At 37.6% G+C, this 21,830-nt stretch overlaps 1 protein-coding gene across 1 annotated transcript in view; it reads right to left on the bottom strand.

The window, feature by feature from the left end:
• The window catches only part of tcf25 (TCF25 ribosome quality control complex subunit), a 132,587-nt gene that overhangs the window by 23,497 nt on the left and 87,260 nt on the right, over positions 1–21,830 (bottom strand). Inside the window, exons 13-15 of the mRNA XM_079620022.1 lie at positions 11,712–11,799; positions 11,413–11,571; positions 7,766–7,856 (exon numbers count right to left, since the gene is read on the bottom strand). Coding sequence (XP_079476148.1) covers positions 7,766–7,856; positions 11,413–11,571; positions 11,712–11,799 — 338 coding nt within the window. The remainder of the gene's footprint in view (positions 1–7,765; positions 7,857–11,412; positions 11,572–11,711; positions 11,800–21,830) is intronic.

The following is a 21,830-nucleotide window of genomic DNA, read 5'->3' as shown; positions in this document are numbered from 1 at the left end:
AAATAAGTTGATCGGCTCATTCCCACCCATATTTTACAATGATTTATTGCTTGTGTTTGTTGAATAATATAATAGATAAAGAGCTTAAAAAATAATCGCATATTAAATCGCAATCGCAATATTGGTAAAAATAATCGCAATTAGATTATTTTCCAAAATCGTTCAGCCCTAGTTTACTGGTATTTCTCTCACTAATTTCCTACAATCTTGATTCTGAGGCTCTCCAAAAGGGAGGTATCAAGCATGAAATCTATCACTTGCTTGCTTGATCCTATTTCCACAAGCTCATTTAAATCTCGCTTCAATGTTTTGAGCCTTACTGTCCTCAGTATTATAAATGACTCATTGCAGATGGAGGATGTTCCAGCAGCATTAGATTTTAAAGATTGCTGCTGTAACTCCCCTGTATTATTGGATTTCAACCTATCTCGACTCTAATTTTCCGTTTATGGCAAAAATACTTGAGCGTGTTGTTGCCTCTCATTTGTGTAAACATCTTGCAATTAATAACCTGTTTGAACCTCTTCAGTCAGGTTTTTTGTAAATTCCACAGTACTGAAACGGCTTTGGTTAAAGTTACCAATGATTTGTTGATGGCTTCTGACTCCGGTGTAATTTCCATTCTCATCCTTCTTGATTTAAGAGCAGCTTTTGATACTGTTGATCATAGTCTATTACTTATCTGCCTTGAATAAGATTTTGGTGTGTCGGGGACAGCTTTGAAGTGGTTTAAATCCTATTTCACTGACCGTTCTCAGTTCGTTTCCATGGGCAGTTTCAGGTCTGAGATTAGCTCTGTTCTCACTGGTGTTCCCCAGGGCTCAGTCCTGGGCCCTCTGCTCTTTAATATTTATCTGTCACCACTTGGTCTTTTGCTGCGATCGCTTGGCCTCTATTATCACTTTTATGCTGATGATACGCAAATGTATATACACTCAAAATCTGGTGAACATCTTGATGTTGATTTTCTCTCCGGCTGTGTTTCTGAGATAAAAGAATGGATGAGTCACAATTTATTGTGTCTGAACAGTAATAAAACTGAAGTTATGCTTATACATCCTTTTTTCACCTCAGAAATATAGCAAGATTACGTCCTATGCTAAATTTCTCAGTGAAAAGCTGATGAATTCCTTTGTCGTCTCTAGGATAGATTACTGTAACGCCCTTCTAGCTGGAGTCTCTAAATCCACACTCAACAAACTCCAATGTGTACAGAACTCGGCCGCCAGGATATTAACTGGGTCCAGGGTATACAATCATATCACTCCAGTTATGGAGTCCTTACACTGGCTCCTCGGCAGATTCCAAGTTATTTTTAAAATTATGATGCTGTCATATAAAGCCATTGCATGGCTTAGCCTTATTAATTATCTGAATTGTTAATGTCCTTTATACCCCAACTCGGAGACTGCGATCTTCACAATCCAACTTGCTGGTTGTTCCTCATACACGCTTACAATCTATGGGTGACAGGGCTTTTTCTTCATATGCTCCTGTCCTTTGGAATTCTCTGCCTCTTGATCTTAGGGATGCTCAGAGCTATGACATTTTTAAAGATAGACTTGAGAAAAATTTTTTAATTAGCATTTGATTGTTGATGTTACTTTCATTATTTGAGCTTTGTATTGCTTATTTTGTGTACAGTGCTTTGAGAAGTTGCTTTTAAAGGCACTTTATAAAATAAAGTTTATTGTTATTATTATTATTGATGTAGAGGAAGGTCACAAGATTTCCTGGTTAGCGTCATAAGGGGAATAAAAGTTTATCATGATCTGGGAGACCAGACTTTTCATACTCCGCTTGGGTCTTACGACTCCCAGGTGGATTATGTAATAAATATAACAAATAATTGTGCGTCTGATCTGTCCTAATAGAACTAAAATAATTTATTTTAAAAAAAAAAAATCATGTTATCAAGTCAAAACAGTGACATGTATGCTCAGACATTTTTCAGATAGCCATCTTTATTTAGTTATTTATTGATAAGATGATCATTTGTAACCACACTAGTGCACCTCAAAAAATCAGATCCATCTGTGTAGAATAGTAGAACTAAAGCACAATTCACATAATTACCCAACACATTTTTTCTCCACAAGTAGTTTTGTGAAGTCACATTAAATTTAACATTTAATTTAATATTCAACAATAATATTGATCTGCCTGCATTGACACCATTATACAGATGGTACTCAACCAGAATGAGACTTTTACCGCCGCCGTTCCCGCGGCGGTAAAATTGCGGGGGTGTATTTGCTGCCTTTGAGGCACTACAATCGCAGACTTTGAAAAGTGTCAGTTTATTCTCTCTATTGCGTAATCTGCCGCCGCGCCGCGGCTCATTGAGAAGGATTGAAATGTGGTAAAACAGATCAATTCAAGTTAAACATGTAGTTAAATGAATTCATATAATCACAAGACTGAAATTAAATGTAGGCCTAATACATTTCATAAATAATGAAAACATTCAACACAAAACATTGCAATAGAAAAATATTAGGCTACATCAATGAGGCTTTGCAAGAGCAACGTCTTATCAGCGGACCGACGATAGCGCAGTGGACAACGCAACAGCACGAGCATCACGGAGCTTCAAGCGATGCGAGATCGAATCTTATTAGCTTTGGCTGACAGCGTTAAATGTTTTACCATTCTTGATACTTAGATAGGTAACTGTTTATTTCAAGTCAAGCGTTTTGTTTAATTATCAATGGCACATTACAACATAGCCTACATTTGCTACTTTCCAGTAGAGCCGCTGCACAGACGACAAAACTGATGAAGAAAGATTATCAGCCGATCGTGTCAGAAAATGAAAATGACGAAGCTATCTTTAATCTGCTAAATTATTGTTTTGTGAATCATCCACGAAATTGAGATGACTGACAATTGATACCCGCCATAGCAAAGGAAGAAATTTTCAAAAACAGATCCTGGACATTTCAAGGTTTAAATAAAGTGTCGTTGGCAGTTTATTTATTTAAAACAGGGTTGCATCGAGTTAGAGTTTATTTTCTAAGTAAGAAACAGAATCTTATTCTTGCGACATTTTAAATCTGTATTGCCAAAGAAATTGCAGCTAAATAAACAATTAAAACAGTAGGCTAGTCTACAAAACGAAAATTGTTCAAAGCAACATAAATTAAGATTTTCTTTGCTTCTCTCGCGCTGGATCTCTTTTATTTTAGTTTATTTAGTCTCCCTGCACTGCGCGCGCCGGGTCTCTCTCGACATTAAACGAGATTTCAGGGTAAAACCCCATTATACAGATAATACTGATGTCGCTGTGTGTCATCCATACAAATCACGAAAAAAAAACTGTAACAAATGATTGAGTCTTGCTTCAAACAGAATGCCTGGTTGAATTCACCGTACAATAAAACGAGGTGGATCGCGAATAAAAAGCTCTGTATCTGCTGCTCACTTGCATTCGTTTAGTTGGCAAGAACGCGTTTCGTCGATAGTTCATGTTTAGATAATGCCAGACAAACACACTACTCAAACGTGTTAAAATTCTACAAAACCAGTTGAAACAAATGGATTGAACACTTCAACTGAAAGTGTGTGTGAGACCTCTTTAAATACAATAGGCCTACATAAAACTACAATATTTATAATTTAAGAGCCTACATTTGGACACATCGAGAGATTTATCTTTAAAAGTATTTTGCCTTTGCCTGGTCATCAGGCTCACTCTCCATATGAAAGACAGAACATTTAACACCTCCTGAACCCCCAACCCCCCACAGGCTATCTGAGTCTGAGACCGACTTAAAACAAAGAGAAGTCGCAATTCACACTTCATTCTAGACATAGCATTAGGCTAGTAAAGTGTTGATAATTAAATAATTAAATTATTTAGGCTACATGTAGGCTAATAGGCTAATATTTCTGTCATAAAAGTTTATTAATAAACATTTAATTATTTCAATAATTGAAGAAATAAAACACTACCTTGGTTTGGGCCAGCTTTTTCCAAGCAAACCTAAATACAAACGCATGTTCATTTGTTCAAACGCATGTTCATTTGTTCAAACGCATGTTCATTTGTTCAAACGCATGTTCATTTGTTGTCATGAATACAATGTTCAACTCAATGTTAAATTCCACGGGGATCTTTGGATCCTTACAACCAGGGTGCGCGATTTGTGAATTAGCTATTTTTTTTTTTATATATATAAATCTCGAACCACGGTGCTTGCTGCTGCTAAACTAAATAACATTTATATAATAATTATGAACTTAAATGAAACAATATCGCAACATTTCGACAAATAAATTATCGGATCTATTTTTACAATTTAATTCAAGGCGATTTAGCCTAGACTACATTTAATTATAGCGATATTTTCACCCTTGTCCGTTCATCATTGGGAAGCGCTCACAGCTAGTTTGAGTAGATCCTCTGCACCTCTTGGTTTCATACGGATTACCTAATCAGATAACATTTATTAAATATTTAGACATTTAAAGGCTTTAGACATAGCCGATTTCTTATCGTGACTGAGCGGAGGAAAGTGGCTTTCGGTTCATTTTTGTGACGCGCAGTTCCCGGAGACAGAGACGACAGATACACTTTTGAATAAAAGTTTGAATATGAATAAAAGTTTACAGTTTTGAACGATGTAGGCTACTCTACTCTGATCTGTATGACTAAAAAAACTACGGAGTAGCCTAAAGGCCCTAAGTTATTTTAGATGTCTGTTATGAGAAAAATAAATCCAAATGAACGCGCAGCCGCGTCTGTCGAACACTAATTCAACATGCCAGAATAAAACCCGACTTTAGAACAATGGATAGCGCCACTCGGCGTGGTGTGCCAAAAAACTTAATTATAAACTTCAATATTTCATTCAAAATAATCTCAAAACGCTTTGTGACATTTTGAAAGCCGTGCATGCATTAAGGCACTGGAACCATGAACTGAAACTGGTTCTGATTTTATTGTTTGTCGTTTAAACGTGCCTGTTACATATCTTTACATTATATATTTTAAATGGTCTATTGGTGAAGTAATTTATAGCATTGATTACTGTGGAGGGAGGGGGGATTAAAATAGTTCAGCAGAAGCAGGGATGTTTAGACCAGAAGGAAATCCCCGTCCCCCCTGGCAAATCGCACCTTGCTTAAAACCATGTTTTACAAACTCTTTATAGGAACCCAAAAAAAAGGCTATCCTGTATAAACAATTTTTTTGTTTGTTTGATTGTCTGCATTAATAATAGGCTATGACATGCATTAATAGGCTAATATAAAATGTACAATAATCTTTGATTGTACGGGATTCGAACCCACGTCATTCAAATGACCGATACGTAAGTTCTACCACTCGGCCATGAATTTACTCATTTAGAAATGCCCGGTTTATTCAATCTGTTCCAGAGAAGCGCTCATCATTCGTCTCATTCCTCAATAAAGTAGTAAACAAATAATCAGCTTCTTTGCACCTAATTTATTTTTGTTCGTTATTTTTGTTATTATTATTATTTTATCACGCTGCTCCCAACGGGCAATAGGCTTATGTCGCCCACCGACGTCTAGGCTACAATATGAAATAAAGGCTATATTGTTCTCGTCTCTATTTTTAAATTATGATTCTATTTTTCTGTCCTAAACAATGTTCTATAGTAGCCTATTTCATCTGTTAATTGACATTAACCCCGCTTACATTTCAAAATACGGCAATAGCTGCTGTTTTACACAATGTCCCTCTGCGCCACCTGGCGGTCATTTCGCGAATGACTTTGAAATGCGACTGGATTATTTTTACCGCGGTAGTTTTGCCGCGGTGCCTGTCGCGGCGGTAATAGGCATTCTGGTTGAGTACCATCTGTATGAGAACTGAACTGAGGTGGACGATGACATCACGGTTTTCTCCACAGCGGCTATATATATAAATTAATTAAAAACTTTTTTACAACAAAAATGAAACATCACTGCACTTGCTTAAGCTGGACTGTGATGCTACACTCTAATGCAAAAGGCGTAATTACAGAGGCGTAATGTGACACCTAAACAGGAGTCGCGCCTGTCTTTTCGCGTGATTGAAACGCCTTGTATAAAACACACAACTTTATTCCTAATAATAATGAATATAATTGATTTGGATGATAAAATATCCTCAGAACTGTGCACTGTTTGTTTATTGACAGCAGGCCCGGGGTGGGTAATCGGGAGAATCGGGCGAATTCCCGGTGGGCCGCTTCACTTTTTGGCCGGTCGATAATTTTTATTTTTTTTTACATTTGTCACGTTAGTTACAATATTAGGCTACACGCGTTCCGCATTCGGACACCGCAGCGCGCAGCCTCTGCATGGGTTGTTCCATGTGAGGCAGTTCTCCCCTCCCCTCCCATATAGTTGGTTGGGTCCATAGCGCATCTTTTCCAAAACATTTTCTCAGGTACCGATAGCTGGGCCGGCCCTACCGTAACTGTACACGTCAGGGAGAATGGATGGGAGGAAGAGGCCAGGAGGGGCTGAAAAAGCCAGGTTGAAAAAAAAGAAAGGCATTGGAGGATGCTGCTGCCAAATGTGTCAAGCTTACAGATTTATTTTCAAGAGGACAAAAGTGGCAAGCAGGTAAAGAGAGATAGGCCTAGTAATGATAAGCAATTACGCTGCAACGTAATTATTCGGCTAATAACGTTGTATCGTTGTCAACCTATTCACAAGCAAAATATACAATTTTATACAAATATTAGCCTTTTTGTATTACTCAATACATGTCATGGCGATTCATAGACTTTGCAAATATTATGCAATTTAATATTGATAATAAAACTCATGCTTGATCTGTGTATGCAGTAAAATTACCTCTTAATTATTTGTTGTTGCTTCTGAGCAGCAGAACTGTAAACAATAGTTCAATATGCCTCTTTGTGGAAGAGTGGGATACATTTCAAATTCTTTCTTTCTTTCTTTCTTTCTTTCTTTCTTTCTTTCTTTCTTTCTTTCTTTCTGCTTTTGTTAATTTATCAACCTATTCTTCTGGAATAGTGGAATATTTTTTGTTAACTTCTTCTGTGAATTATTATTTAACCTTTACATTATTTGTTGAACCATGGTATTAATACAAACTACACAATAGTAAGAGCTGAACTGTTGCTTCATTTATCCAATTTGGAAAAAAATAAAATGTAATTTGGAATTCCGCCATGGAAAAAGTGGGCCGGTCTTGGGCCTGAATCTCCCGGGCTGAAAAGTGGCCCCACTCCGGCCCTGATTGACAGGTTATGAAGTCAGTCGCTCACAGCATCTTTCGTCTATGAGTGAAATGCAGGATGGCGGATTCAAGTCGATGTTCACCTGCAGAGCCCAAGTCAAATCTCAGGCATGAGAACCAGCGCTGATACGGTGGATATTGGATAACAGACCGGATGATTATTGAATTAGGCTACCTGAATGTTTAAATGTTAATTTTTATTTCTAAAATGTTTGTTAAAAAAAAAAAAAAAAAATTTGTGAGTAAAAATGTTTCAACAAAAAAATGGAGTAAATCATACATAAACTTTTTAGAGTGTATTTTCTTCTGGAGACAAACTCTGTTGCATAATTGTCCTTTTATCTCTGTAAAGCTGCTTTGAAACAATCAGTATTGTAAAAAGCGCTATATAAATAAATGTGATGTGACTTGACGTCGACACAAAAAAATGCCTTCGAAATCAACAATGGCTCAATTACATGTGCTGTCAAATAGAGTAGGTTTTGATTACTGCATTCTTACTGCCACTGTATGAAGGTGTAGCTGAAGTATGTATCTTACTAGAGGAAGAGTAGCTGTTGCCTCCTTTATCTCAGACATCAGCACATGTCTATGGATGTTCCTGGGAGCACTCTGGTATCTTTGCTTCCTCCTGTCCAGTAAAGACCCACAGAAGAACATCAACATTCTCACCATCTCTTTCCTATCAAAGATTCTCACACATGCATAAAAAGCGGCACCCAACACAAAAAGTAAGCAAAAAACATATCTTTTTACTTTACCTTTTAAATAGCAACTTGTTTTTTAGATTTTTAATGCATTTTATGTAAATTAATGTTTTATCTGTTATTATCATTATAAAGTGGATTTCATCTTGTCATATGAATTATGGAAATAAAACATCTAAAAGATGCTTCTCCTACATTCACTTTCTGTGAATGTAGCCTTGGCCAGGAGGGGTTGATGTTGTCAGATGGTATACAACGTTCATTGGGTGTTTCAATCCTGAACCATAACATCCGCCCATTAGTGGGTCGGCAGAGGTGGCGAAATCACTGCTCATCTCCTCCTCCTGGCTTCCATTTTGGCCCCTTTTTCCTGTTCCTTAGCCGGCAAGAGGCTCTTTCTGCTGCCACTTCCCATACTTCAAACTGTTCTCTTCTATTTTCCTATCATTCAAAGGGCTATAAACATTCTCCATACTGACTGGGTAGGGAATCCTCTACAACCGAACTCAACTGGGAACAGAAAACCTTTTTCCCAACATCGTTGCAAAAAACTCTGGGTATTTGGTACTCTTTCTTTCAAAGGATTGGCCCCATCCTCCTTCCCCATGAGACCATAAGTTTGATCAGGAAGATCTTCACCTTCTCAGACCACCGAACCAGAAATGGCCTTAGCATTGTCTGGACAACCTGGGAGAACCGCAGCCTTCCCCCAGGTCTACATTCATTTCCCATGATTGGGCATTTCCCAATGGTTTTTACTGTCTCTGCATCGGCCGATACGGCTGCTGCGTTCGCCGATAGTTTTTTCCCACCGTTATTTACAGACAGGCGTCCACAGGCAGCTCTGTGTTGCTGGAGATGCTGCACTGCCCCTCCCCCACTAGCAGAGTGCTGGAATCTGCTCTTCAAGACAACGATAAGTTTTAAACTTTCAAAGCATCTTTTAACTGTTTGACTTAAAGGGATAGTTCACTTTAAAATTAAAATTCTGTCATCATTTACTCACCCTCAAGTTGTTTCTAAACCTGTATTAATTTATTTCTTCTGCTGAACACAAAGAAAGATATTTTGAAGAATGTCAGTAACCAAACAGTAGTCTGTACCCATTGACTTCCATAGTATTTTTTTTTTCCTACTATGGAAGTCAATGGGTACAGACTACTGTTTGGTTACTGACATTCTTCAAAATATCTTTCTTTGTGTTCAGCAGAAGAAGTAAATTAATACAGGTTTGAAACAACTTGAGGGTGAGTAAAGGATGACAGAATTTTAATTTTAAAGTGAACTATCCCTTTAACTGAAATACTGCCACACACTTTGAAAGTGGAAACGCGTTGCTCTATGTGCTTGCAACTATAGCTAAGCAAGTTTGTGGGTCCAAATGGAAAACGTGAATGCCGAATGCCTCTATAAAACTGCTTGCCATTGTTTTTAGGGAGTGGCAAATAGCTAAGTTGTAGGCTATTCGAATGCATACGGTAGCTGTTACGAACACTGGTAATAGGATTAAGTAATGCCGACGTTGTTCCGTGGTATTTGTGGGAGTTTTATTCAGCGATCACCTGGCTGAGGTTTGGACGCATGTGGTGTGTGAGTCTCTCCAGTGTTTCCCACACATAGACTAATTAGTGGCAGTGCGCCACAGAATCAACACCGGCAGCCACATATTGTGTTTTTATTGCGGTCGCCGCAAAATATTTATCATGCCAACGCCTTATTTGATCGGTGAGTGATGTAGATGACTGACAGTTCGCATGTTACTGAAAGAACGAGCAGAGAGAGAGAGAGCCCGTCCTCCGGCAGTGCGCGCGCGCTCTCACCGTCTTCAAACTGTCTTGCTCTCCCTCCCTCGCGCATATTAATCAAAATCAATTGAGAATTGAAATGATGGTAAAAGGTCGGAAGACCGAAGTTTCAAGTGGAGCATTGGGAGATTTTTTTCCTGAATTACCGCTGGGTGTGAATTGTGCAAAAAAAAAAAATTTGCCTTATCTTCTCTGAAAAGCGTTCCGCACATTCAGCTGACACAAACCACACTTTCAATAACCCAAAACCCTATCCAGTGATAAAGTGTTTTCTGTGTTGACACAAATCTTGTGCGATGTCCTAAACTGCCGGGATAATCACACAACGCGTACACGTCCGCTAATGACTCCTCCGATTCGCGCACTAATGACTAATTTGAACCGATTCCATTTGATGAACGGTTAAAACAACTGATCTATGCAACACTGAACTCTGAGTTATCAAAACTAACTTTAGCTGGAAAATAACATTATTCAAGAACCGCTATAAAGCCAAAATAATCTGTTACCTTAAATTATACGTTTATCTCTGTAAAGCAGCTTTGAAACAATCTACATTGTTAAAAGCGCTATATAAATTATGATGACTTGAACTCACCAGACGTCTGAATCGCTGTATAACAAATCGGTAACACTTTACAATAAAGTTCAATTTATTAAACTCTAGTTAACTACATTAGTTAACATTAACTATTAATAAACTGCACTTATACAGCATTTATTAATCTTTGTTAATGTTAATTTCACCATTTATTGAAGCCTTACTGAAATCAAAAGTTGTATTTGTTAACATTATTAGCCTAATGCACTGTGAATATCATGAACAAATGAACAGCTGTATTTTTATTAACTAAGACTAACAAAGATTAATAAATAATACAGTAACAAATGTAGCTATTGCTTATTTTTAATTATGCTTTAATTAAATGCTATTTTCAGCACTGAAGTTTTTTTTACTTGTTATACCTCACCTGTTTTTACTATTTATTAAATATATTTTTTTTTAGTTCAATAATGTTTTTAAAAATTGAGAATGAATATTTGTTATCATGATCATTGTGTCATTTTTATGATGTAAATTGAGGGAGCAAAAGCAGTATCGGCTCCAAATATCGGCTCAAGAAAATCGGCAGCAGTATCGGTCATCGGCTAAGGCTGATGAAAAAAAAAAAAAAAAATCGCCACTAAAAAATCCATATCGGTCGATCACTACTCCACAGCTCTAGACCTTTCCTTCCCCAGGTACTGTACTTCTTCTTAGATCATTGCTCTCCTCTCCTTGGTCTCTGCCTACCCTCATTGTTGGAAATGTGAATGTTTGAGAACCTGTCTGCCATACATGACATTCCAATGTCACATAGCTTCAGCATACTTTTAGCTTGTGCAACAGAAGAGTCGGCTACCCATTTGAGTCTTGATCTTTTAGTAATGCCTGCATATCTGACTTGTAGTCTCTTTATGTTATAATCTCACTACACTTTTATAGTAATAATAATCATTATTATTATTATTATTCAGAGTACAATTATTAAAGCGATGATGTCAGATGTCAATGGAGACAGAGATAGACAGACATTCATGATGATATTTCTCCTGGTCAGCATGAAATTAAGCATCAGCAAATCCACAAACTTAAAAAAAGGCCCAAAAACAACTGTGTTCATTGGTTTCTTACTTGTTTTGGCAGTCCTCCACATAAGGGTCGTGTGTGTCGACCCTCTTTAGCACTTGTCTGACATTCTCCTCCAACCAGAGCATCGGTCCGGCCTCTTTCCACAGGCTGTGACAGCGGCCCACATACAGGGACACTAACTCTGAGAGTGCAGGAGGCTGCCTAAAGGGTGCAGCGAAAGTAAATACAACTGCATCATCACATTCATACATGCTGCTATGGCTCTGTGTCAATAAGATATCTTTGGATCTGACTACTTAAAACGCATGAATAAAGAGTGCGCAAGAGATAGAATGCATTACCCAGTTTGGATTGAAGGTCCAAAGAATGCATGAGAAGACACTGCAGCATCAGGCTGAACTGTGCATAAGTCCAAAAGGGGCATCAGTGCTGCAAAACAAATTGACACACACAACCTTAAAACACACTGAGATACGCAGCCAACAAGCCTAAGGGACAATGCCACAAACTGTGGCATCTGACAATCCTGCATGTTAGAAGCTGTGCCCGGTTGCATAAAGCACCTTAAGTGTTATTTTCCCTTAAGAATGCCCTTAGGATTTCCTTAAACGTAAAAAATAACCATTAAGTCTTACTTGACGTTTTCTTTAGGTTAAACGTCATACACCCTAAGAATTTCCCTTAAGTATCTATTTTCCTCCCAATTAATCCCTTATAAACCGTTATGCAACACTTTATAAAAAGTGTTGCATAAAGCCCCTGTCTAACATAAGGTTTAGAAAACTTCAACCGTAAGTGTAAGTGAGCAGGTTCAAGCCAAGTCTTCTAACGAGACGCGATCAGCCGCTTTATATGATAAACTCATTTTAATTTTGACGGTTTTTCACATAAAATCACACAAAAAGCATGACTTATATGGTTAACAGAAGATGAAACGTACGTGCGAGCGTCACGCGGAAGAACAAACCTCATTGGTGCTTGCGGACAAGTTTGAGCTTCTGAAACAGCCTGAATCATATGGATTACTTTTATATCTTTCAATAAATGGACAGAAATGATGATCGAATATTAAAAATATCTATATTTGTTTCTAAAGATGAATGAAAGTCTTATAGGTTTAGACCGACATGTGAGTATGATGACAACATTTTAAATTTTTAATAAACTATCAATTTGAGTTTCTCGTCTGGTCCTTCTCTTTCAAATTTGGTTTTCTTTAGTTTTTCTTATCCATGTTATGTTGTCATTGAAACTTACCGCTATCTGTATTAACAAATAACGTGTCCATGGCAGCAATCAAATTTTATAACGGCAAAACCTGGGTCGTTGTCGTGAAACACTTAATGGTTTCCGTTTCCACTGGTTCCACTTAAAGAGAACCGTTTAAGGGATTATATGCAACACCCTTAAATCATTCCCTTAAGGCGGGCGTACACGGTGCGATTTTTGCTGTTTTTACGAGCTCGCAGATGATTTTTTCACTTGAGAGAAATCAAGTGGAAATCGGTGATGCTCGCATGGTCGCGGCTAACAGCGTGTGAGAGGAGTTACGAGCCGAGCACGTTACAAGCACCTCCCGACCTCCCGATCATTTTTAAACATGTTTAAAAAATTCGGGGAGTCGGCCCGATTTTCACCAGCGTAAGTTATGTTGAACGGAATGGCTACTGTTATCTGCTTTTCAACAAATCATTTGCACACACATTTCTGTCATTTTTCTATCTGAAGCTATTGCCTGCAACATTGAAAGCTCCGGTCTCTGTGTTTAGCTCGAAAGCTCACGTGATTGCCGCCGGCTCTGAATAAAATTTGTAAAGGAGGACAGTCGTGCTGTGTACCAGCTGCTTTGACGCAATTATCAGTTTAACTGACTCGTAACGTGTGCAATATCTCACGACCTCCCGAGTGTCCGAACTCGCACCGTGTACGCCCGCCTTTAGCTGAGGGGAAAATCACGCCTTGAGTCTCATACTTAAGGGAAAAACTTAATGTGCTTTATGCATCCGGGCACAGTGCACTGAAGGGGCTGTATTCCACTTGAGTTGCAATGAAGATCAGAAATAATCACAGCAGTATGTATTTAATAAACAGAACTGAAAACCACCAACCACAGTACACACAAAGTAGAATGGACAGGTGAACACAGGTGAATGAGGGAACTAAATGAACAACAGGTGAACTTAGTGATTAACTGGCACACACAAGGAAATTGGGGGGGGGGGGGGGGGGGTGTTCGAAACCGCCCCTTATACCTTCATTCACTATTCCCAACATATTCCACTAATATAGCCCACTTGAAGGAGTGGATGAAAACGAGTGATTGAATTCTGACACTAATTGTGCCTGAAGGGCTGTCGCTTTTGCATAGTTTGTGCTTGACGTTTAATAATCAATGTGCAGTCCTTTCAGTTTCGGTTTTCAATCCGATCAAGTGTTTACATGTTCTCTCAATCGGATTAGAAAAGGAACCCCTTTCAATCCGAACGAAATTTAATTCGGATCGAGCTCAAATGAGGGGCGTTTGAGCCATCAATCCGATAACTAATGGATTATTTGGTTGCATGTAAACGTAGCCAGTGTAAATTATAACAAATTAGTTTTCTGAACCTTAAATCAAGTAAATGTATTCTAGTAGACCCCTTAAACAAAATTATGAACCTCTAAATGAAAATAATAGGGGCCTAAAATAGGGTTACTTAACATATTCCCAGATTCTTAAAGGAAAATTCCGGCGAAAAATGAACCTAGGGGTAATTAAAGCTAGGGTAGGTAATGTTGGAGAGCTAGCCAGATTTGAAAGTGGCACCTCTTCTAAGCTCCGCCCCCTCCTGTCAGTGCTCCGTCCAAAGCTACGCCCCCCACAAACATGAACGCGCATCCACATTTGGAGTCAGCTGCATGTACCTACCAGTGATGCGCGGGTTGATCCAAAATGAGCGGGTGCCTGCGGTTACCCGCGGTTACGAGTCATCCAAAAATATTTTTAATGATATTCGGGTCGCGGTCGGTCGGGTCGTTTACCTTTGTAATTTATACAGTACTAGACACAATGTTCTATGAAATACATAGGTCTACACTTTATTGGCTGAATGCGCGAGGATGACGCACGAGCAGTCTGCAGATGAAAGTGGGAAATCCTTTACCTTTTGAATGTTGAGCGCGTTATTAACTTTTGAATAAAAGCTGACGCGGGACAAAATGCCCGATTTCCCAACGCGTTGAACTGAGCAATGCCATTGTGCCATTTTAATAGGCTACTTTTAAACGCATATAGCTCAGTAATGTCAGTTTTATGTATTTGCTGAGAGGGGGCGGGATTTTTGTTGGGAAAGTCAGGGGAGAGACGCACACGTCGATTAGACTGGATAAACACATGCAGCATCTTAATTGTTAAGAAAATGAAACGAAATAAATGAATAAATCAAGCCTTTATTACAAAACACTAGGCTATATCATACAGCATTCTGAAAAATGCGCACCCCTAGTTCCTCCGTCTATGGCCCATGACGCGATGAGCATTTACTATAGGCCTAGCTACTTTAAAAAACACGGGTCAGGAAGCGGGTCGGGTACAATATTTTCTTTCTTTTTTTTTTGCGGTCCGAGTTGCGGACGGGTTAGTTGAAAACGTCGGTCGGGGGCGGGTTGTTTATACATTGACCCGCACATCACTGCTGTGCACGCAGTGGTGCTTGGGCATGAGACATGAAGGCATCTGATTGGTTCTTTACATTCGCACCGAATGGCAGTGATTGGTAGTTTTTACTGTCCTACAGCTGCTACAAAAGGTCAGATTTTTTTCATTCCTTTTTCTGAACACATAATGTATTGATTACTATCAGAATGGAAGGACCATTTCACCCAGTATAAAAAAAAAAATTCTGAACAGAATTACCTACCCTAGCTTTAACACATGGTTACCGAGTCGATCGTTCTCTGGGATGTGTTTTCATGATAATCGAATGTAAAGAGTTTAATCTCTAAAAGCTGATTAACTTATAACGCTAGTATATGGGAAATCGAATATAAGTAAAAAGAAATTGCTAGTTAATACCACTAACAAGGCTCAAAATAGCCTCAGACTAACACAGTAGCATAATGAGAGTACCGGTACACGTCGCGAATACAGGCAGGAGCCATCTTTGGAAAACAGTCTCGACCAGTCGCGCCACGAACGCCGTGCTAAGTGAGCTGGTCGATAGGTTTAAGTCACAGTTCAGCTCACGTAGCACGCCGTTCGTGGGTCGACTGGTCGAGACTGTTTTCCAAAGATGGCTCCTGCCTGTATTCACGACGTGTACTGTCTTTATAAAGTATCTTCTTATTAAACTGTCTGTACACTTACATAGTTCTCAATGCTTCGGTTTGCATGTAGGGACCCTCATTATGCTACCTTTTTAGTGTGAGGCTATTTTGAGCCTTGTTAGTGGTATTAACTAGCGATTTCTTTTTACTTATATTCGATGCCCCATATACTACCGTTGTAAGCTAATCAGTTTTTAGAGATAAAACTCTTTACATTTGATTATCATGAAAACACATCCCGAGAACGATCGACTCGGTAACCATGTGTTAATTATCCATAGGTTCATTTTTCGCCGGAATTGTCCTTTAGTAGAGGGAGAGAGGATAATAGAGAGAGGTGTTTCATTATCTGTTCACAGGTCGACCTGTCTGTTAAAAGGCAGACACCCAAAGCAATTCCCCATAGTGAAACACCTCACTCGGTTATCAAAGAACTCGGGATTATATTAAATAACTATGCCGATTAAAAATACGCTGAAAAAGTTGAGATGAAAAGTTCTCAAAGCTACCCATAACATATTACTGTCAAGTTTTTCCAGCCTGAAAAAAAAGAAAAGTATCCATCACTATAAATCAATAAGTTCAATAAATCATTCAATGTTGATTCAGCACTCTGATAGTTTATTATTTATTTAATTCAGTTAAGCGTTTATAAGTCAAATCTGTATTTTAAGACTTTTTGAATGACTTAAAAGATAAATTATTATTTATAGATAGATAACTTATATTGCATTACAACTCAACCCTGGATATGTAGGATAGTATGTACACATAATAAAAATAAAAAATATTACTTGTAGCTTTGAGGAAAGCTAAAATTAATTTGTTAGTGTACTGTATACTGAAGACAGTGAAGTCAAACTTTAAAAGGTGCAGACAACTATGCAAACATGGCAGTTCAGAAAGGCAAGCAAAACATTGAAAGTATTGAGCAATAGAATGATAAAATTACATATAAAAGCAATATACACATACTTTGTGACAACCATAGAGGTAAAGAAAAGTTAAAATGTCAAGTCGTCACTTTCATTTATATAGCACTTTTAACAATATAGATTGTATCAAAGCAGCTTTACAGTGATAATAGGAAATTAAAGTAACAGATTGTTTTGGCTTTACAGCAGCTCTAGAATAAAGTTATTGTCCAGGTAAATTTAGTTTTGATTGATTCACTTCCGTTGCAAAGATCATTAGTTCTTAACCAAGGGGCCGCTAACACAACACCATTCTAACAGAAAACCCTTAATGCGCTCCGGCCTGGTGGTGGGTCGGTCATAAACGATTCGTTCATTTTGTACGAATCTTTAATATGACTCGGGACTACCGAGTTGTCTCAGAGAGTGATTCATTCATTTTGTCCTGACCGCGCATGTCAACATCCTATAGGTCCTGTACTGGAAACAGAAAAGATTAGTTCATCTCTCGACTCTTCGGGTTCGGTTCAATTCCGGTAACGACTGCATAGCTTCAGCCTATGGGGTTGTCACGTGATGAACAAATGACTCGACCCCGAAGACTCCAGCAACTGCGGTAAACCTCAGGATAAACATAGATACTAATATTAGCGTAGATGCCATTCTTCTTATGACATAACGAGTACATCAGGATATATGGGAAGTGCTCCTGGTTATGGCTGACCTAATTATGCAGGCTAACATTGAATTATAAAAATTGATAGTGTTATGTATGTGTATGCTAGGTCAAAAAGATGTGTTTTTAGTCTAGATTTAAACTGAGGAAGACTGTTTCAAAGTTTAGGTGCTAAATAGGAAAAGGATCTACCGCCAGCAGTCGATTTTGATATTCAAATATCAAAATACTTGTTCTCCCCACTGTATTTTTAAGATTTTTTTGTATTTTTGTAGTTTTACAGATACTACAAACGTGACTTTCAAATGAAAGATTGGTATCAAAGAGCACACCCAGGTTTCTAACCGACGACGAAGACTTGATAGAACATTCATCAAGTGTTAGACAGTATTCTATAGGTTATTACTAGTCATCCAGTTTTTTATCAGCTATGCATTCCGTTAATTTTGTGAATTGGTAAGTTTCGTCAGGGTGTGAAGAACTATAGAGCTGAGTATCATCAGCATAACAGTGAAAACTAATGCCATGCTTCCAAATTATATTACCCAAGAGTAGCAGGTACAGCAACGGTCCTAGTACTGAGCATTGTGGTACTACATACAGAACTTGTGATTGATATGACATCTCTTAATTTACTGCTACAAACTGATAACGGTCAGATAAATATGATTTAAACCATGCTAATGCAATTCCACTAATGCCAACATAATTTTTGAGTCTATTCAAACAAATGTTGGGGTCGATAGTCTCAAATGCAGCACTAAGATCGAGTAACAATAATAGAGAGATGCAACCACGATCGGATGATAAGAGCAAATAATTTGTGACTCTGAGAGCTGTCTCAGTACTATGGTATTGTACTTCCATTGCATTTTTTCTTTCTACTACAGTATGTGTTCTTGTTGTTAATGGCTGTGGCATTTATAGTGTTATTATAACCCTAATGGTTCTTGTGTTATAAATATATCAAGGGAGGAGACAGATACCTGTGCTTCTGAGCAAGACAGTAAACCAGAGCTTTACTGTTATACTGATGATACTCATCCAGGCCATATCCGGATCTGATGAAGGGCCTGCGCCTGGACACGACGACAACACAGTCCTGAAGTGTCAACTAGTCTCTACCATGTGAAGGCCTCGCTCCCTTCCCTTTACCTCTGTACAGATAAAACGTTGTCAGGATAATTCCGTGGCTATGCGGAAGCGATAAAAAATTCTGTATATTTTGTATTTTTGGCTTGTACCTTGGAACCTATTTCATGGTTTGTGTAAGAGTTTTTTTAGAACTGTTAGAACGGTGTCGTGTTTAGTGGCCCCTAAATTAATAACTAATGATCGTTGCGAGGAAGTGAATCAATCAAACCTAACTTTAGCTGGACAATAACTTTATTCTAGAGCTGCTGTAAGCTAAAATCCTACTATCACTGTAAAGCTGCTTTGGAACAATCTATATTGTTAAAAGCGCTACCATCCACAATCCTTTGCACACATTACAATTAAAAAAATAACTGATGCAAAATGAGTCAGAACTGGGGCCTGTTTCAATAAGGAGGTTCAACCAACTCTGAGTTAAAACTTGAACTCTGAGTTGACTTACCCTGAGATGGGAAACTCTGAGTTTTCGGTTTCAGATCAGCTGAAATTAGTTAGTTCAATCAACTCTAAGTTGACTGACTCTGAGTTGAGCGTGTGCACCACAACTATAAAAAGCCATTATCAATGGAGCGCAGATATTATGAGTCACCATGGCAACAGTGCCAGACACAAAGAGGAATTACTGTTATACAGTGTTGGGTGTAATTAATTACCAAGTAATCTAAATATTGTAATTTAATTAAAGGGATTACTCTTAATTCTTCTGTAATTTAAAATAAAATATGATGTAATTACATTAAATAGGCTACTGCATAGACTATAGAACAATTCTGTGTAAAACAATAGTGGATTTAACATACATTTTTAAAAGGTATATTTTTAATGTAACCTTCTCCCTCTACACACTTTGGTCAATTCAAGAATAATTCATGCAATTGTATATTGTTCATTTTGAAAGCATTAAAAGTGCAGTTTCTTGTCTCTCCTCATTGTATTGTTCAAGTGGTTGAGGTTGATATGGCACTTAGTAATTAATAATAAGTAGACCAATACTTTCTAAAGATAGTAATTATTACATTAATCTAATTACACTGTTGAAGATGTAATTTGTAGTTAGTAATTAATAACTATTTTAGAGTAACTGTTATAATATCAGGTGAAACTGGAAGAACAGTTATTCAACCTAATTTTAATTTGCATGTAGGCTGTGCAATCCTGCAGGCATTAAAAGAATGTGGCAGCAGCTGAAAAATAAATAAATATAAAAACATAATTCAATCAGGTAAGGCTTGAGCATATCATGGGTGTAGGCTATCTGACTTTACAAACATTTAACATATTACATAACTAAATAGCATCCAGTGTCTAGCAGTGCAGCAGCATTTTTGGAGTTCCTTCACCAGAGCCAGTCACTCCCGGAGATCCAAGGGCCTTCATAAAATGTAAGAGGTCTATGTGTTATTTTTTATATAGGGTATTTTTGATATTTCCATTTATTTTACTTTGGGTTGGGTTTTTCGTTGGTCCCAATAGATTCTGATATTGGGACTAATCTAGAGAATAATATCTGTCTTTTGGAGCCTCCTGTCCCAACAGAACCCCAGACAGTTGTAAGTTGCCTACTTAATACACCAGAAATTATGACAAATAGTGTTATAAAGTGTACAAATGCTCATCTTCACAGGATGATGGGTATGAAGAAACAGTTTCTGCGCCACATAGAGGCCTACAGGGTAATGTTAATATTATGTGTCTACACATCAGACAATCTACACATTCACATTTGTATGTGGCGTAGCCTATAGAATCGAAGTTTATATCTAAGTATAAACGGACATTCTTATCCCCCAAGTGATTTTCAGTAAATGCCACAGTTTAATTCTGTAGAATTTGTTTAGAACTACATGATGTAACTCTAATGTACTGTATTTTCAGTTGCCAGTTAAGGAGTTATATATACTACATCTTATTAATTTCTTTTTTAAAACAGCGGAAAAAACAGCAATAAATAAATGTACAGAAAGAATGAATGAAGTGTTTAACAGGGTATCTGCACATTTTTTAAAGTAAAATTTAAGGCTTTTTAAGACCTTTTTAAGACCTGAAGAAATCAAAATTAATACCGTACATTAGGGGTGTGCAATATTAACAAAAATATATCTCGATATTTTCTAAATATGGAAATTATTTCTAAACGTATTTAGAGGTATGCATCACCTTTTATGTCAAATTCTAACATTCAAATTAAATTCTATTAGAATAAGACCGTACCACTGTCAAATTAAATAATTAAATTAAAATCCATCCTTGCAGTGCAGAGGTGACACAGAAACGGCATCCGGACTGGCATTACTATATTTACACTTAATTTGCAATTGCATAAATAAAGCTATTCAATATTTAAATATGAAATTATTCATAATTTTAACATTTTAATTAAAGAGTACTTTAAATATGCAACTAAACCCGCCAGTAGGTGGCAGTAAGTCTTAATAAGCGAGTTGTTGGAGTTTTATTCAACCGATTTGTTCAAACGGCCGATTCATTCATTGAATCAAATGATTCGTTCAAAACGCGGATTTCAGTTTTAAAAAAAGAATCGCTGTCTGTTGGACTAGTTTCATTATGAAATTCTCGTCGGCGAAATAAAGGGGGAAACAAACAATATTGACAATATAAAAAGTAACACACAATGTTAACTTTATTGTTAATTTAACTGTTGTATAAAATAAATAGCACATTTGCAATTGTGCACAGGAAAACGGCACTCTTGCTCGTGATATTCTAATATAACAACCTAATATGATAGAAATATAAGACAAAAACTTATTTGGGGACATATCTATAACTGCACTGACACATCACGCAGTAAAAGCAAGCATGAGAGACAAACGCGATGTCAGCTCGCACTCGCGGTGCCTCGTACGTAGTTTAAACAATGATTACAATATCATCATAGTTCATAGACAATCCTAAACACAAAGAATGAACTTACTATTGAACTGACATTTACTCGTTCTCTTATCCTCTCCTCTCGCGTGCAGGAGACAGACGCAGGCTAATACGCACGCTGCCGTAAATGACGCGAATTGTCACGTGAACAAGCAAATCCACAAAGATAGAATAAAAATAATACGTACGCTAATTAGATAGTTTTCATTTGGAAAGCATTTAGATACGTCGTCAAAGTGTCATCTAAAATTTAAGACCTTTCATAGGTAAAAATAAGACTTTTCATAAGTAAAAATAAGAATTTAAGACTTTTTAAGGCCTTAAATTTTAAATATCGAATTTAAGACCTTTTAATACTTTTTAAGGATCCGCGGGGACCCTGTTTAAACACCGCTTCCTCTTTAAAAAAGGGGAGGAGACCGCAAGAAACTCTGGGTTTACCGAAGAAAACCTGCTCCCGACCAGGTTAGGTTCACAGAGTAAGTTGCCATGGTAACTGACTCTGAGTATAAGTTACC

This window comes from Phoxinus phoxinus (assembly GCF_949152265.1).
Source record: "Phoxinus phoxinus genome assembly, chromosome: 8".
Lineage (NCBI taxonomy): Eukaryota > Metazoa > Chordata > Actinopteri > Cypriniformes > Leuciscidae > Phoxinus > Phoxinus phoxinus.
The sequence above is the reverse complement of the archived record's forward strand: the minus strand, read 5'-3'. Positions and strand labels throughout refer to the sequence as shown.